The sequence below is a fragment of the Equus quagga genome, chromosome 7 (assembly GCF_021613505.1).
Source record: "Equus quagga isolate Etosha38 chromosome 7, UCLA_HA_Equagga_1.0, whole genome shotgun sequence".
In the NCBI taxonomy this organism is placed as follows: Eukaryota; Metazoa; Chordata; class Mammalia; order Perissodactyla; family Equidae; genus Equus; species Equus quagga.
The window spans coordinates 67,050,671-67,069,417 of NC_060273.1; the positions used below are offsets into that span (position 1 = coordinate 67,050,671).

General features: G+C 43.2%; 1 protein-coding gene across 1 annotated transcript in view; it reads right to left on the reverse strand.

The window, feature by feature from the left end:
* GRIA1 (glutamate ionotropic receptor AMPA type subunit 1) overlaps positions 1-18,747 on the reverse strand; it is a 285,987-nt gene that overhangs the window by 113,523 nt on the left and 153,717 nt on the right. The window contains exons 4-5 of the mRNA XM_046667310.1: positions 17,993-18,177; positions 12,995-13,048 (exon numbers count right to left, since the gene is read on the reverse strand). Coding sequence (XP_046523266.1) covers positions 12,995-13,048; positions 17,993-18,177 — 239 coding nt within the window. The remainder of the gene's footprint in view (positions 1-12,994; positions 13,049-17,992; positions 18,178-18,747) is intronic.

Here is an 18,747-nt window from a genome sequence, read left to right on the forward strand (position 1 = left end):
CATTTAATCCTCATAACAATTCCGTGACGAGGGTACTATTATCATTCCCATCTTGCAAATTAGAAAACTGAGGCTTAAATGAATGGAGCAGTGTCTGCTCAACATAACGTAGCTAAGTGAGAGGCAGAGATCACAGTCACAGCAAGTGAGAAGACTCTGGGCTTGTTTTCCATCCGCTGTACATTCTGTCTCCTAACCCCTAGTCCAGTCAGTCTGATTCATCTATCTCCTGTCCTGCAACGAGGCACCTGGGACGGGCTGCATCTTCATGCTAAGAAGGCATCAGCAGGCTTCCAGGACACCCGCACGTTAGTCTTCAGTTCCTTTAAAGTGTGCTGGGGCTTGGAATGTGAACCACAACGCTCTCTCTTTCTCTCTCTGAGGCCTCTCTAGCTTTCTCTCTGAGACTGCAGTGGTCCTTCTCACCCACCCTGGGAGACTGCAGGGTCCTCAAGGGCAGGGCCCTTGGTCCCCATGGTGTCCACAACACAGTCCCTGGAGCAGGCTGACTGCTCGCTTCCTGCGAGGAATGAACAGACAACGAACATCTTTGCTCACCCTTTTCCTAATTTTCTTATAAACTTCAATCCTGTCCTCTCTCAACGTCTCAGCTTTTTGTCTCGTGGACCAAAACTTCTTTTTATTGACTTTTTTGTGTAGTATATTCTGAGCTGAGTCATAAATAAGAAGTGTCAGGAAAATGGTTTTAGGGACAACCGCATAAGTTCTGTCCCGTCTTTGAGCCTCATGAGCCGTTTGTCCTTGGGCAACGGTCTCAACCTCTCCAGGCATTAGGTTAATCGGCAAAAGTCAGTGATCTTTCAAACTGTGTTCCCGGGTTGCAGGCATTTTAGGGGTGACTATGTTGGGTTGGGGGACAGCAGAAGGGTGAGGGCCTAGGTCCCCATTCTCCCTCTTCCACCAAAGCAGCCCAGCTTTTTGCCTGTTTTACATATGAGGATCCTCCCCAAGATTCATTTAAAAACAGAGCTTTAAACTAAAAAGTATGGAAACTTCTGAGTCAGTTGATTTCTCTCTTAAGGGCCCTTCCGGCTTTGATCTACAATTCTGTGATCACACAGGTGTGTGCACATGAATATGGATATATGTGAATTCCTGGAATATTCCTTGGCTCAGGACTTAGTTGTGTCCTCAGATAACCAGGTCTCCGCATAAAGGTCTTCACGTTTTCCCTATTTTAGTCACTTTAACCAACTCAACCTTTAATGCATCCTTACCCTGTATAATCCCTGGTAACAAGCAGGCTTATCTTGTTCCCACCTAGTGAATAAGATGCTGTGGCTGTGCTTAAATCAGCTAAAACACCATCCATATTGGGGGAAAAAACCCGCTAGCATTAACTTATCCAAGTACATTTGAAACCTGGGAGATGGGTACCTGTACACTTGAAAATCTGTAAACACACATGCATCCTCCCTACAGGTGCCCCCTCTTGACACAGAACTGTAAGAGTCAGGCAGGGGCTCACGAACCAACTTCTCTCAGTCGGGGATTTAGAGTAAAATGCTGGTACTTCGTGGCAGAAGGTCAGGGGCCCCCAGACTGGGCTGTGGATACGCAGGTTCAGAAGTGTCCTTCCTGGCCTGGGGTTAGTTGGTCTTCCAGAGCGTTCATTCATCTTAACTTTGCCCTAACCAGCTACCCTCAGGGGTGACCCCTGGCCAGGGCTACTTCAGAGCAAGAGCCAAAGGTCAAGTCAAAGTTCGGCCTTTCACTGCTTCCTTGTGAGGGGCAGGCCCTTGTGGATGGAATTCTTGGCTGACTTGAAATCACAGCAGCTTTCTTTTACATGATCATAACCTTCCTGACCAGGGAGAGTCGGGCAAAGACTGAAGCGAGCCCATTTTTTGATGAAATGTCAGCGTGAGCATTTACAGCCTTATATAATAGGGCACCCATTGACTGCTTGGTGAAAAGTGAATCAAAGTCTAAACATATGATAAATTGGAAACCTACTGGGAATGGGGAAAGGAATATTCTTGTTAATCCTTCACTCATTCACTTGCGACTGCTTCTTATTGCCAAGCGCATACCAGACAAAGGGATGCAGCAGAGAATAAGACAAGTGCGGTCCTTGCTTTCAAGTTGCTTAAGGTCTACTGAGAAAGGCCAATATTACCCAAGTTATTGTAGAGCCAAATAAGTGAAGCAAAATCTGACTCTGGATCTCAGAGAAGGCTTCCTAGTGGAAGCAACGAAGCCTGAAAGAAGAAGAGGCTTGGGTTGGGTGAAGAGCACAGGAAGAACTTTCTAAGCAGAAAGCACGCACGCACTAAGGTTCAGAGTCAGAGCGACTGAAGACAGTAAGTGAGAGGAAACACCTGTACACGTCTGCCTGCATTCAAATCTCAGCTCTTACGCCTCCTAGCTGTGTGACTTTAGGCAAGCTACTCAACCTCTCTGTGCCTCAGTATCCTTCCCTGCAAAATAAGGGTTATTATAAGTATCTATCTCATGGGGCTGTTGTGAGGATTAACTGCATTAACATACATCAAATTCTAAGCACAGTACCTGGCACGTAGTAAGTCCTCACTTAGAGCCCCTTGACTCACGGGGCTCCATGTTCCTCCCATTATAGTATCTGCTTTTCTCATTTAAAAAGAAAGCCAAGTAAGGAAGCAAAGACGGACGCCTTACAGTTACACATTACCCCGACCTCCTGTCAAAACTGGTGCTGAGGGGTCTGTCTCTGCTATTTGTAAGCTGGCATGGCCAGAGGGTTCCATGTGCTGGAAGAGCAATTGCAGTCGCCGTCTTGTATATCTGACATAGTCCACTGCCTCAGCATGGAAGGGGCCATTCCAAATCAGCGAGGTGTGCTTGGCTGGCAAGAGAGAAGGATGCAAACACCGAATGCTGGAGTTGAAGGGAGCAGCTCCTCCCTTAGGATGCAGGGAGCCATGTGGCTTTGAGAATTTTGTTTTGATACCTCTGGACTGCAGAGAGAGGCAAGAAAACTAGAACCGTAAATCACACATCTGGAAAGGTCTTTTTGATAATTTATACCTTTTGAAAACATTGTACCAAATCTTGAACAAATTGAGACCCTCAAAAAAAATATAATTATCTCTACAAATGATAATAAGTCAGTGGCAGAGTTAGGATGAGACCCCAGGCTTCTGCTGCACTCACTCTTCTAAAGCGTGACATAAATTAACTCATTTTATCTTTATCTTGTGAGGTGTATATTAATATTCCCACCCTCAGATGAGGAAACTGAAGTACAGAGAGGTCAAGTGACTTGCTCAAGGTCACACAGCTAGTAAGTGGCTGAGCTGGAATTCAAACCCAGATAGTTTCAGGAAGAAAAGAGTTTATTTCTCAACTTGGCTTAATTATAACGCCAGGCCTAACAGTTGCAAAGGTTTCCTCCATCTCGGCAGTGTGGTCCATTGGAGAACTAACCTAGTCATTAGAATTAGAGAGGTTTGAGTTCAAATTCTAGCTTTAGCCACACGACCTCGGAAAAGTTCCTTCAACAACTTGAATCTCCTTTTTCTCACTCATAAAATGGGAATATAGTCTCATCTTTCTTGGAGGGATGCAGGAACTCCCACAGGTCTCTTGAGTACATTATTCTAGAACATGGGGTGTGAGTGCAAAAAGTAACGTAGACTCAGCTTTGCCCGATGGGGCGCTGGGACCATCTAGGAAGTTGGCATCCTTTGGGATCTGGGATTTGGCTTTCTACCCACCCACGTCCTCCTTCCGTCCAGAGGCTCTCTGCAGCGTCAGCTCTGGTCATGGAAGTTACCCAAGCGTTCTCACTGGTACAGCAGAGGGAGGTGAAGGCAGAGCAAGAGAGGGAAAGCCGTGGGGAGGGAGAAGGGGAAACTGCAATGAGCCCCATCAGTGAAGAGAGACTCTGGGAGGGGCACGGGGAAGGGGGAGGGAGGGCTTCTGAGCCACTCTCTCTGTCTCTGTTTCTTTCTTTTACACAGACAGACCCACACACGCACACACACCCACGGGCACACTGTGGAAACTGAGAGGCAGGAGTGACAGGAAAAGAAGCAACAAAGAACAGAGCAAACGCTTGCTCCAAATTCCAGCCCAGCTCTGCTGTTTACCTTCTGAGGGACCTCACGAGGTCCCTTCGCTTCCCTGGACCTTGAGTGCCCATTTTGTAAAATAAAGGGCTGAGTGAGATGAGCTCCCAGGGACCCTGCAGCTCCAGCTCTCTTGGATCCTTCAAACCAGGGCAAAGACACACTCTTCACAGGACCACTGGCCACATGGATGCACCGTCATGAGCCTTCCCAGATGCCCTGCAGCATCAGAGGCCTCTGAAGTCTCTGAGTGCCATGCTCTGGTCGTTCAGGTGGCCGTTTAGGGGGCAGGCATTACTGTCACACTTTGTGATTTTTCTCTGGCATTCTTTTAAACCTTTATGTACATGTTTCAATCTAGCTGGAAGACAAGGCCATACACTTCCAGGACAAAAGTCAAGCCGTGTGCTTCTTAGTGCTTCTTGTATGAACAGATGCCATGCTCGGCATGCGGACACGACTGGTCCACATTTGATGTTTGTTTGGCTGGCTGTTAGAACCACCTCCTCTGAGAGGGCAGTGGGGGAACAGGGAGGTGTCCAGGTGGAGGAACAAACACCAAGAACAAGCCAGGTAGGTGTTGCCAAATACACAGAGGCTGCTTTGTGGAAGGGCAGCAGACGAGTTCTGCAAGGTTCCCCAGAGGGCAGATGGAACCAGGAGTGATGAGAGGGCAACACAGGGCCGACTGGGCCCCGTTCGAGGAAGACTGTGGAAACTGTCAGAGCGCTTTGAGAAGAGAAAGGGCTGCCTCCGAGGAATGAGTTCCCCATCACTGGATGTTATTCAAACAAGAGCCAGATGGATGGGCTTTTCTTAGGGGTGTGGTAGAGGAGATTCCGGCCCTTTATGGGAAGTGGATTAGAAGCCATCCGAGGCTCATCTCTATCCACTAATTTGCATATTCATAACCGTATTCATATTCCCACTATGTCTGCGTCTTTTAGCATAGACACCAGGATTTTGCCTTTAAGTGCATGTGATATGTGGGTACAAACGTTGTTTATTTCCTGAGAATTCATTTTATGCCTTCATTCAGTGACTTTTTAAAGAACACCTGTTAATGCAACTCACTTTGCCAAGCACTGGGGATTCATGAGTGCACCAGGCAGACACGGTCCCTCCGCCAGGAGCTTACAGACAGCAGGGAGGAAGACATTATGTAATTGGGAATCAGTTGCGGATGAGATTTCATCTGGTGGGGGAGGTGAGGGACCTCAAAGATAGTATCTTGTCTCCAGATGTTGAGTCTTCTTTCTCTACTAATAATAATTATGATGCTGGTGATGACAATAATTATTCTGGTGGTAATTACTAACACATACTGAGGGCTTATTTGGGGCCTTATATTACTATGAACACTTTATAATGTTTTATCTCACCTAGTTCTCATGATAACCCATGAGAGGGTAGATAATATCACATTATTCCTTTGTTTTTTTTACAGATGCGGCAATGAAAGCTCAGAAAGGGTAGGTAACTTCACTAATGTCACACAATAATAAGTATAAAGCTAGAATTCAAACCCAGATCTGTCTGAGCCCAGAGCTACCCTTCCCAACTACTGCACCAGCTGCCTAATGGAAGGCTACAGAAACAAAACGTGACTGTGTGTGGTAGTGAGACAGAGGGAAGAGAGGTGCAGAAGAAAGTGGGTGAGCCTGACCTTCCAGGAGGTGTAGATAGATTCCTCACCATAGGGGAGCAAGGAGAGGAAAGAACAGTCTCTTCTCAGGACTGACACAGCAGGGGAGCAGCAGCATGGAGCTGGGGCCTGGATGAGCTGCCACGTGGACCAAAACTTCCAGCTGTACCACTTCACAGAGTCCATCTGCAGCCACGTGGTGGAAATGGCTGACTGCCCTTGTCCCCAGATACCCCAATAAGACCTGAGATAACCCGACTTCACCACCTCTCCCTCCGCTTCCTTATATGCTAGAAATTATACATATAAGGAAATTCTATCAGTCTATAATGGGGAAGGTATTCAATAGGAGTGTGAGAGCCTGTGTGTAAATTTCAGGTCTATTGCTGCAATTGTAGGCGAGGTTTAAGCTCAAGCTCTCTTGTCAGGGGCCCCCCATGCTTGCACCTCCCCCAACTCCCCCATGCTCTGCAGTCACATGGCACAGTAGTAAGAACATGGGCTTTAGAGTTCTATTGTCCGGGAGGGGAAGCCCAGCTCCATTATTTTATAAACTTTGTGACTTTGGAAAACTCTCTAATCTTTCTGAACCTCAGTTTCTTCATCTGAAAAGTGGGGGTAATACTATCAACCTTGAGGACTCTTGTGAGTGTTTAATAGAAATGCATTTAAGTGTTCATCATAGTGTCTGGAATGTAGCAATCACTTGATGAATTGTAGTTATTGCCATGTTATTGGTTTTTTTAGGGGTTTAAGGAATTCTAGTTCAGTGGTTAAAGTGGTTTGACATCCTTAGTCTGGTTGTCCTATTCTTATACAGACATTACTTGTCTTTTGTCAGATTTCTGAGAGCCAAACTCCATTGACTAGGTACCTTCCTTCCTTCTCTGCAGCTCAGTCTTATAACGTCTCTGAGCCTCAGTTTTCACATCTGTAAAATGCGGATGACGAATTCTACCTTGCTTATTTCACAGAAGCATTGTGATGTTCAAAACCCAGTGGTGTGATTCATGTGAATGCGTCACATAAGCTATAACATGGCCTGAAAATGGGAGGGATTGCTATTATTATTTTTGTTATCAACACCCCAGGAGGCACCATAAGGTCCACATCCAACATCTTCACTGTTTCTCAAACTGGAGTCTGGTGGACCCTTTATAAATTCTCAGAGGTCTGCTAGTTCTCTACAAGAATTTTTATTTTTTGTTTTGTTAATTTTTTTGAGAAACATTGGCCCTGAGCTAACATCCATGCCCATCTTCCTCTACTTTATATGTGGGACGCCTGCCACCGCATGGCTTGATAAGCAGTAGGATAAGTCTGCGCCTCGGATCCAAACCCATGAACCCCAGGTTGCTGAAGCGGAGAGTGTGAACCTAACCCCTACATTGCCAGGCCAGCCCCTCTACAAAAATTTTAAATGTTGTGCTTTTTTATTTCAGTGAAACTCTAATCATCATTAATAACCTGGACGTTTGTCCGATGATGTGAGCACTCATGCTTGCAGCCCCCTGGACTGAAGACTTCAACCATCAGGGCAGCGCTTCCTAAATTGGCTCTGCAGAGGCATTGTGGGGGCCACAGGTTCTCTGTGCTGAGAAACACTAGTTTGTTCTCAGATTTGCTGCTGACGCATCGCAAAGGTAAAAGCTGTCACTCTGGAGAGCTCTGGCTGGGAGATGGCTGCTCTGACCACAGCCTCAGAGCAGGGAGTGGACTCAGAGTCAGTGCCAGGTTTGGAGGAGGACTGACAGTCAGACTGGACAGGTGGGCCCTCTACTGGGCTCGAAGGCTAAGGGGCTTCTTTAAGACATAATGGTACATATTTTAATTTAGGGAGTGTGATACCTCTTTGAACTCAAAATATGTACACACAGATCATTGGAACAGAATTGAGAGTCAGGAAATAAACCCACACATCTATGGACAGCTCTTCTTCGACAAAGGAGCTAACAACGTACAATGGAGAAAGGAAAGTCGCTTCAATAAGTGGTGTTGGGAAAACTGGACAGCTACATGCCAAAGAATGAAAGTAGACCATTATCTTACACCATGCACAAAAATCAACTCAAAATGGGTTAAAGACTTGAATGTAAGACCTGAAACCAAAAGACTCCTGGAAGAAAATGTAGGTAGTACGCTCTTTGACAATGGTCTTAGCAGTATCTTTTTGAATATCATGTCTCCTTAGGCAAGGAAAATAAGAAAAAATAAACAAATGGGACTACACTAGACTAAAAAGCTTCTGCAAGGCAAAGGAAACCATCAACAAAACAAAAAGACAACCCACCAACTGGGAGAAAATATTTGCACATCATATATCCAACAAGAGGTTAATTTCCAAAATATATGAAGAACTCATACATCTCAACAACAAAAAAATTAGCAACCTGATAAAAAAAATAGGAAGAAGATAAGAACAGACATTTTTCCAAAGAAGATATACAGATGGCCAAGAAGCACTTGAAAAACGTTCAATGTCATTAATTATTAGGGAAATGCAAATCAAAACTATGAGATTTCACCTTACATCCATCAGAATGGCTATAATTAATAAGACAAGAAATAACGAGGGTTGGACCCTCATACACTACTGATGGGAATGCAAACTAGTGCAGCCACTATGGAAAACAGCATGGAGATTTCTTAAAAAATTAAAAATGGAAATACCATATGATCCAGCTATTCCATTTCTGGCTATTTATCCAAAGAACATGAAATCAGTACTTCGAAAAGATATGTGCACCCCTTTGCATAAAAAAGGACAAAATCATGCCGTTTGTGACAACATGGATGGACCTTGAGGGGATTATGCTAAGCGAAATAAGCCAGACAGAGAAAGGCAAATACTGTATGATTTCATTCATATGTGGAAGATAAACAAACACATAGACACGGAGACAGAGTGGTGGTTACCAGAAGGGAAGGGGGTGGGAGGAGGGCAAAAGGGGTAAAGGGGCACAGGTGTACAGTGACAGATAAAGACTAGACTGTTGGTGGTGAATGCAAAGCAGTCTATACAGAAACTGAAATATAGTGATGTACACCTGAAATTTACACAAAGTTATAAGCGAATACAACGTCAATAAAATAGTTTTAAAAAAGGAAAGAAATAATGGCAGAGTTCACTGATTTCTGCATGGTTCAAGTTCACTTTATGGGCTTACCAATGCTATGGAACAATAGTTACACATCTTTCCTATCATATGTAAAATATGAACACATATATCAGCATATATTTGCATATATACATGCAGGCAATATGTGAGTCTGGGCAGATGGTAGATTTAGTATAAGCAGTAAGAATTCCCCACCTATGCAGAGCATTTTTACCTTTTCAAAGTGTGGTGGCGTTCAGCCACATATCTGGTCTCCTCGATGAGTCTATGAGCATGTAGAGAAGGAACTATTATTCCCAATTGACAGGGAAGAACGTTGAGGGCTGCAGGGTTGCCCAAGATCACAAAGCTAGCTGAGAGTGGTGTCTGTACAAAAAGCAGGGTTTTTTTTGACTCTCTGTCCACAAAGTTCACCTCTCTGACCCACAGTCTCCGTCCTTCCTCTCTTCTAGCAGCCTTCCAAATCTGATTATTGAGGCTGAAAAGCATCCCTTCAAAGTGATCTGTTAGAAGAATGCTGTTGGCTACTCTGAAACTCCTGCATTCAGACGGGAACAGACAGAAAGAATTGCAAAAAAAAAAAGTGTCCCTCCCTCCTTTTGTTAAACCTTTCAAAAGCTTCCTTGGTTTCTAACTCTATAATTACACCCTAATCACAATGCTCTGAAGGAGGGGGTCAGTTCCATGCAGCAGTGGGCTAATTATGTGGCAGAATTTCTAAAAATTATCATCTTATAAATTGCGTTATTCCTCTGAAGGAGGAAGAAAAACACACACCACATACTCAACTATGTTTCAAACTGAATTAATTAGTAATTTGAAGCCTAATTATCAACTAATCTATTGAAACATGCAAGGCTTTTGTATTTAGATGGTATATGCAATTTACATCCTATTAGCTGGCAGTTGTAAGGATTTGAGAGCTCATTAGGTCAGAAGAAAAAGAATGCAGATCAGAAGGATACAGAAACCCAAGGGGCTGACTTAGTGACGCTCTGACCAAGGGGTCAGTTGGTAACAGATGGAGGCTGGCGATATAATTACCTGGGGTGTTTCGTTGGCTCTGAGGCTGTCGATGTGTAATTTCTATCTTACCCTGGAGAGATGGTTATGCTTGCCCCCACCCTTGTTCTGTGTATTCTCAAGCAGCAGGATGCGCACATGGTCTGTACTGAGAGATGTCCTGGAGTAGCGGAGAAGGCATTGGATGCTGCCCGCCAACCTTGACGCTAGGCCTAGCTCTATAGCTGACTTGCTGTGTGACCCTGGCCAAGTCACAACACCTTCTGTTTCCCTCCAAGCAAAGGAGATTTAGCTGGAGCTGACTTCCAAAGTCCCTTCTAGCAGTAAGGCTCTGGGATTTGAGGAATGTCAAGGATTTGCTTCATTACAAAGACAAAAATTTCATTGTTGCAAACAGCTCTTTAGTGTGAGACTCTGTTTCACCAAAAAGTCTCCAGACATCCACCCACTATTTAAAATGCAAATACCTATGAAAAAGTAACGTATTTACCCATTCATAGCTGGGTTAACCTATCTCAATTAGTCCTTTTTATTTCTAGTCCTCACTCTGAAATATTGGGACAGCCAAGGAGGAAGTTTTGACGGGGAAAGAAGTTTTAGGCAAGGATCTGTCTAAGCCCGGAGATCAAGCCAGAAAGAAAGAGGGACAGAGTTTAAGAATTAGACAAGATGCTTTGGTCTCACTTCTGGATTCTTCATTTTGACATTTACACACACGGAGATCCTGTGCCTTTGTCCTACTAATGACCTTTATTCCCAAAATAAGTAGAGAATATCAACCTTTTGTTCAATTAATAATTAACATTACTCAGAAATAATCAACACAAAATAACATGGCTAAAACTGAACAAGATCTAATTTGCTGTAGACAAAAAGCTAAAAATCACATCTTAATGGAAACACAGCTAATTGCAAAGACGGGCCAGGATAATAAACAAACTTTGTAGAAAAAGTTGCCGTTAAGGAAATCTGACAATTGCTCAAATTGTCACATGGCAAAATTTTTGATGTATTAAAATGTGATGTGAGATGGCAGCCACATTGGAAAATAATTTTGGAGCTCCTCAAAACACTAAACACAGAGTTATCATATAACCCAGCAATTCCACTTCTAGGTATTGATGGGGCTGAGAGCAGGCCGCTCCAAGGTGTGCCACTCTGGTATGCGGACTATTTTGAGCTGAAGACAATGAAGCCTCAAAAGACCCAGAAAGAGCATCTGACCTTCCCCCAAGCTGCCTAAAGAAATTTAAAATAAAGGTTGTCGCCAGGACAGGCCATCACCGTAGATAACTATTTAGGACACTTGGGGGGATCCTTGCTAAGTCCACTCTTATCAAAGTCCTGCTTATCAAACTTCTGCATTCCATCTCTATGACAATTGTCTTTCTCCCCCTTGAAGCCCCAGATCATTATGCGCTCCTTGTCCGTAGCTGAGGGTACTTAAACGGGTGGACTCAGCCAGATGGCCGAGTTACTCAGTTTACCCTGAATTTCTCCCATGTATACATGCTATTAAATTTTGTTTGATTTTCTCTTGCTAACCTGCCTCTTTGATTATTTGACCAGCCATAAGAACCTTGAGGAAAGGCGGTGGGGGGGAATTCTCCCACTTCACCGACAGTATACACTCAAGAGAAAAACTTATACCCAAATGTTCATAGCAGCAATATTCATAACAGTCAAAAAGTGAAAACAACTCAAATGTCCATCAACTGATAAATGGATAAATGAAATGTCACATATCCATATAATGGAATATTATTTGGCAATAAAAAGGAATGAAGTACTGACACATCCTACAATATGGACGACCTTGAAAACATGGTGCTAAGTGAAAGAAGCCTCACAAAGGCCCACACATTGTATGATTCCATTTATATGCAATATCTAGAATAAGCAAATACATAGAGATAGAGAGTAGATAGCTAGCTGCCTAGGGCTGGGGGAATTTGGCAGGTGATGAGGAGTGACTGCTAATGGGTATGGGGTTTCTTTTTGGGTGATGAAAAGTTTTAAAATGAGATTGTGGTGATCGTATCACAATTCTGTGAATATACTAAAAACCATTGAATCGTACACTTCAAATGGATGAACTCTATGGTATGTGAATTGCATCTCAATAAAACTCTTTAAAAAATAGGACTAAAGGTGAAACAAAATTACTTTCGGCTTTGGAAAAAAACTGCTGGAAGAATGAAACTTCATGATGAAAAAGGTAGATGGGCAACACATGACCCAGGAAAAGCAGACTTGCCACAAATAATGGCCACAAAGGAAAACTCATAATGGTGCATATTACTAGGTACGATTTAGTATGTACAAAAAGTTACTCTATGAACCATCTTTATCACATGGAAAATAATTGCACTCAGTAAAAATAAATGCAATACATTAAAATGAAAACAAATTTTGTTTTAAAAAAGACAGCCTATTGATGCCACATAGAAAAGTGAATAAAAACTAAATTGATAATATTGTGCATGCTGGAAAATTGTTTCTGGTTAAAAATTTGTTGATACGAATATCATTGTGATTTAAATGTTTGTATTTATAAATGGTAAAACTATCTCTGGTGTCAAAATAGAGGGTTAGAAACAGTGGGGTCAAAGTATCTTGTATCCATTCAAAGATGTGGTGATGTTGGGGCTGGCCCCGTGGCCGAGTGGTTAAGTTCGCGTGCTCCACTGCAGGCGGCCCAGTGTTTCGTGGTTCGAATCCTGGGCGCGGACATGGCACTGCTCATCAAACCACGCTGAGGCAGCGTCCCACATGCCACAACTAAAAAAGGACCCACAATGAAGAATACACAACTATGTACTGGGGGGCTTTGGGGAGAAAAAGGAAAAAAATAAAATCTTTAAAAAAAAAAAAAGATGTGGTGATGTTGTCCTTATTGCTGATTAAAGCCTTATCCCCCAGCATGATCTCTTTCAAGGAAGGTTAGTGGTTCACCAACACTGTCCCATGGTTTGACAAGTGGGGATGTGGAGGGGGAAAGGTAAGCCTAGTATTTGCAGTTCTGAATTTCCCCTTCTACCCACTGGGTTCCCACCAGCCAGGGACCACAGAAGCAAGCTAGGGCCCCAAACACAAAAAGACTCACAGTGTGAGAGCCTGCAGTACACTCTACTCACCAGATTTGCAAGGATATAGTGGTAGCCAATGCCATTCTTCTCCAGCTTTATAATCTACAAAACACAATGGGAGGAGATTCATCAATCATACTAACAGTTAAAGCTAAAACAGCAGTAATAATAGCAACTAACATTACTGGAGTACTTACAATGTGCCCAGCCCTATCCTAAGCACTCACACTACAATATCACAACCATCCAATGATGGTGGGCATTGTTGACCTTCTCGTTTTAGAGATGAGGAAGTGAGGCATAGAGAAGTTAAATAAGCTCCCTAAGGTTACCTAGCTATTAAGTGGCAGATGCAGGATCTGAAATCAGTTTTATCTGATTCCACGGGTAGAGTACTGTTATCATAACCCCGAGGATACAGCTGAAGTGCTCCCATCTCGCCTTCTTCCATAAAGCCTTCGCCATAGATGGAGGTTCTTCCCTGGTGGGAATCTTATGCTACGTTGAATTCCCTGTCACAGTCATAACAGTATCTGCTGCTGGGATGGACAGATTGGTGGACAGAGCGTCAGATGGGTTGGTGGTTGATTCCATCCCAGTTCTTGACCTTCAACTCTGTGCACGAACCATGTTCAGATGCAGTTCCTTTTTTCCCTGAATTTTGTGCCTTCTTCTCTAAACCAGTTGGATACTCAGACACTATTGAGCCACTCGACCCGGAAGCTGGAAGAGAGTGTCGGGATCATCTAGTCTGACCCCTTACTGTACAGATGGGAAGTCTGGCCCCAGAGAGGAGAAGTGATTTGCCCAGATCTCACAGCAGCCTGGGAACAGTGTCAGGACAGGGAACTGACTTTTGGAAGCCTTTCCATAGGATGTCTGATTATGCTGAATCATTAAGAGCCAGGGTCCCCAAACACTCCTTCATCCTCAATGTGTAGACTGTCCCTAATCACTGCAGACAGGAAAAAAAAAAAATGTGGAAAGAACTATCCAGAGGTTTGCTCGAGCATCCAGACTCACCACCCAACAAGGAATAGCTAAGACCACAGGCCTTGGGTTAGCCCTAGCTCAGCCTACAAATTAACTTGATATATTTCTTTATTTTTCTTTAATCATCAGATTGGGGTTAGTACATTCTGCCTCTCCCCCTTCACTGTTGCAAGGAGGCATAAAACATATGAGAAGCACTTGGTCTTCTTCTGTAACTGAATAAATTTTCAAGGTTATTAAAATTCACATTCAGACATCTACTTAATTGTATGTATGTGCATAGCAGCTCCCATATTTTTTTATGTAGGGAATAATTAAATGCAAGTGCACACAATGAATGCTCTGAAAAAGTGGTTAGAATGTGAAATTCTAGACCGCGGAGCTCAAATACTATTGGGATGATAGTTTTATTAATAATTCTTCATTACTTTTTCATCTTCTTGTCAAATGGTTTGCTGCCCTTTCAACAATGAGATACCTTTCTCAAAAACCTATTCAGCTTCTAATAAACACAGCAAATAAAAGATATTTTAAAACCCACTACCTTCAGGCAGTGGATAAGTATAGTCTCTGCCAGACGAAATTACAGGTTGAAATATAGGAAACAGCTGATAATTGATGACTTTTGACTTTTGATAAACATGAGCGATTTTGTATGGTTCAACGTAATGCTAACCTTCCCACCCATCTACTCACCTACCTACCCATTGGCCTACTTTCCATCCTCTCCTACCTTCCTTTCACAAACCTTTATCAAGTGCTTACTATGTACAAAGCACTGTGCTGGGGATAGAGTTGAAGGGGAAATGAGCCTGATGCTTGCCCTCCCGGAGGTCTCAGTTTACTGGGAGGAGACCCATGCTAAACAGATAAAGAGATAAATGCACACAGTGTGACAAACTGAGAAAGTTGTTATAAACGTGATGTACAGTTTCACTTGGAGCCCATTGCCTCACTGACCCCATTCCTTCAAAGCTCATTTCCAGTGGATTTCCTTAATTCACAGTCTTTGTGTCTGGAATGCCCTTTCCCATTCTCTCTGATTATTCATAACCTGTGTGGCTGAGCTCTCTTTCCAAGTACTCTGTAAAACCTTCTAGAGATTAATGAATTCAATCAACAAATATTTATTGAACATGGATTATATGCCAAACATTACATTACGTGCTAGGGACAGCAATGAACAAGTGAGGCAAGGTCCCATGCCCTCATCGAACTGAGTTGACATTTCAGGAGGGAGCCAGATGGTAAATATATAAACAGATAAATGAACAAGATTTCAGCAGGTGAGAAGCACTATGAAGATAACAAAACAGGGTGACGTGATGGATGACCTGGTCCTGGTCTCTCTCATCTCTAACTCACTCTGAACTTAATGACTGTATTATATAATTTGGTGTTTTATATACTGATAAAGCATTATATTCTAATAACTTTGTTCCCTGCTCACAAACCTTCACTGACTCTCCACCATTTAGAGAATAAACCCCAAACTCTTTAGAATGGTTTCCAAAGATAGTCTTGAACATGTGTTCATCTCCCTGTCATTGTCTCCCAGGAGACACCTGTGACCCTCCACTCGGCCTCTGTGAACCATGACACTAACATGCCCTCTGGGCCTCCCTACATGCCCTTACCTCCGGCTCAAAGGCTCTATCCAGCCAATGGCTACCTGTAGATATCCAGACCAATCTCACATTTGGGATTTTTCTTAGAGCCTTCATTGATTCCCTACTCTTTCCATTCATTCAAAAAATATCTATTGAATACCACCTAGGGGCCCAGCACTGTTCAAGGCACGTGGATGCAGCAGGGAGGAAACTAAAAGAAAAATCCCTGCCCCCACAGAGCCCATATTCTAGTTGGGGGGCTGGAGACAGAGGTGTGCAATTCATTCTCCATTTGATTTTGGAATCACTGTCTCCTTCTTTAGATTAGGCAAAACATTTGTGTTAGACTGAAAAGATCCCAGTTATTGTTAGATAGTCTAGAATGATGCTAAGATGTCAGACTTCAAGTCAGGAGATGTAAATTCTAGACTCATCCTTGTCACAAACTAGTTGTCTGAACCCAGGATGAATCATGCAACCAATCTGACCATCAGTCCTCCCATCTGTCAAATGCAAATACAAGTGGTAAATCAAATGATCTGTAAGATCCCTTCAGCTCTTTGGCTTTACTTTTCAGATCAGAAGAATCCAACAATTTAAAAAGGTAATATACTGCCATCTAAAATACCCATACAAATAAGTCACTTACATACAAGTTTGTCCTTTGAGGGAGGAGGTAGCTATAGGCAGCAGAGGCTGAAAAGCTGCGTTTTTAAGAGGTTGGTCCCTGTAGCTAGACCAAGGTGGGTGTGACTCCTGCTTTTCTTATATGCTAGTTGTGACACCCTGGGCAAGGATAATCCCTTGTTTCTTCATTTATAAAACAGAGGAACTGATGGAAGCTGTTTGATAGAGTTGATGTGAGGATGAAGTAGATTATGCACAGAAAGGGCTTGGCACAGTGTCTGGTGTATGGTAAGCACTCAGCAAATGGTAGCAACGGCTGTTATCTTTACTATAGAACAATACAGGACAAGTCATCAGCTTATGACATGATCAATGATCATTCATCGCTTTTTCTGTCTCTCGTCTCATCTAATCTTTTTATCAGTTTTGTAGAACAGAGGCCTTCATTCCTATTTTACAGATGAGGACCCTTATGCCCAAAGAGGGAGTGACTCAAGAAGCCAGTACTAATTGGCACTAGGAATAGCAAAAATAAGCAAATGCTTGCATATATCACTTTCTACGGGGCAGGCTCTGTTCTAAGTGCTTTACATGTACAGATTTTTTTAACCCTCACAAGAACCTTCTAAAGGTAGCTATTATTATTATTATGCCCATTTTACAGATCAGGAACCTGAGATGTTGAAGAAAGCTTAGAAACCTGGCCCAAGGTCACAGAGCTAGTAAATACTAGAGCTAGGAATTTACCCACTAAATTCTCTTAACCATTACCCCATACTGCCTAACTTAAGGAGAATTCAAATCCCCTAACTCCAGCTCAGAGAACTTCTATCTCAATGGAAACAATTTTTGCTGGTTTCTCTTCCCCAGAGGGAGGCCAGATCCACACTTTGTAAAGTAGAACACAGAGTTAATGCCTTAAAGAATCTTTGACTTTCAAAATCCTGCCTGTTCAGTTGCTGAGGCCTCTGAGTGAGTGCATAGCTGGTGCTGAGATTCCTGTGGGGGTCCCAGGGGTCTTGAGGCCCATTAACAAGCTTTGTGATGTCGTTAAGTACCTAAAACTATCATCGTTAATTATTTAGCCCTGTCCAAAAATGGCTGCAAAATCTACTTCCTTGCTAGCTTATCTGAATACACAGATGTAATTTAAAGAAACGAATGGTCTACACAAAAGCTTGCTACTTCTGTGGTGGGCACATGCTTTAGTTATGAGAACTGGAGGAACCGTGGCTTAGAGACATCTGGCTAAAAACTGTTGAGGTTACAGCATCCTTTCATAGAATGTGCAATCAATTGATTTCTCAGACACATGAGTGTGTTCAAGGAAACGGTAGAAAGAGGGGTGCCTGCTGCCTCCTTAGTCTCTTAGAACAGGTCAGTGGGCTGAACAGATGAGAGGCCAAAAGCTAGATCAGTGAGTGACAGAACTCAGAGCAGAACCCAGAGCTGAACCCAGGAATCCGGCTCTATAGGCTGTCTTCCTAATGTGATGGTGCTTCACAAACTCTGAAATGCAATGTAATTGGATTTTCAACAATAAAGGGAAGCTTAGGAGGGAAGTTTTTGGTCAACTGATCCGAGAACCATTTGAAGCCCTATGTCAAGCCTCCCATTGTTTGTGCTATTTCATAAAATTTCAGAATTAAATTGTATGAGTTACAGACTGTAAGAAGGAAGGCATTGGTTTCATCTAGTCAAGACCTCACTTTGTAACACCCAAGGCAAAATGTTGTCCAGCTCCCTCTTGAACCATCTCTCCCCGCCACCAACTATCTCCACCTCCCCCACTCCGAGCCTTTTCTGCACTCACTACCTGGCCCAAGATAGCATTGAGGCGTTCCGATTCACAGTCCACCACGACTAGTCGCTCCTTTTTCTTCTCTAGGTCCTGAAAGAGCATTCGGTATCCCTCCTCCGTGGTCGTCAAAATGTTCACTGCTGTCACCTGCCAGTTCTTCTCTGCAGCTGTGTCCAGGACTTTCTGCAGGACTGACAAACCTGGGGGTCAGGTGAGTAGGACGGAAAAGTGGCAATCAGGATACACAGGGACCACCCCATCTCCACTAAGCACCCACCTCCCTGTCTCCCGCCCCCCCTTCACGAAGCTCAGCTCCAGGTTTCTCCGACTGTGCGAGTCTGAGCTCGCTGAGGGCAGGCGCTGGGTCTCTTTTTGAGTTTCTGTTTCCAAAATATAGTAGGCAGTAGAGTTAGTAATTAAACATATAATAGGAGGCTCAAATCCTGATGCTACCATATTACTGGTTAAATGACTTTGTACAGGCTAATTAGCTTTTCTAAACTTCAGTTCTTCAATGGTAAAATGGGAATGCCTATAATGCCCACCACACACTGTCATCATGAGGATTAAATGAGAATGTCTGATACATGGCAAGAGTTTTTAAATTATTATTATTGGGCATTTAATAACTGCTTATTAAACGTGCCAACTTGATATTTAAAGAGCAGCTAATAACTGTCAATCAAATTCACACATGCTCAATATATATCAATACCTAATACTTCGCCTCTTACACACTAGCTGTTCATCAATGTGGACTAAAGTACTTT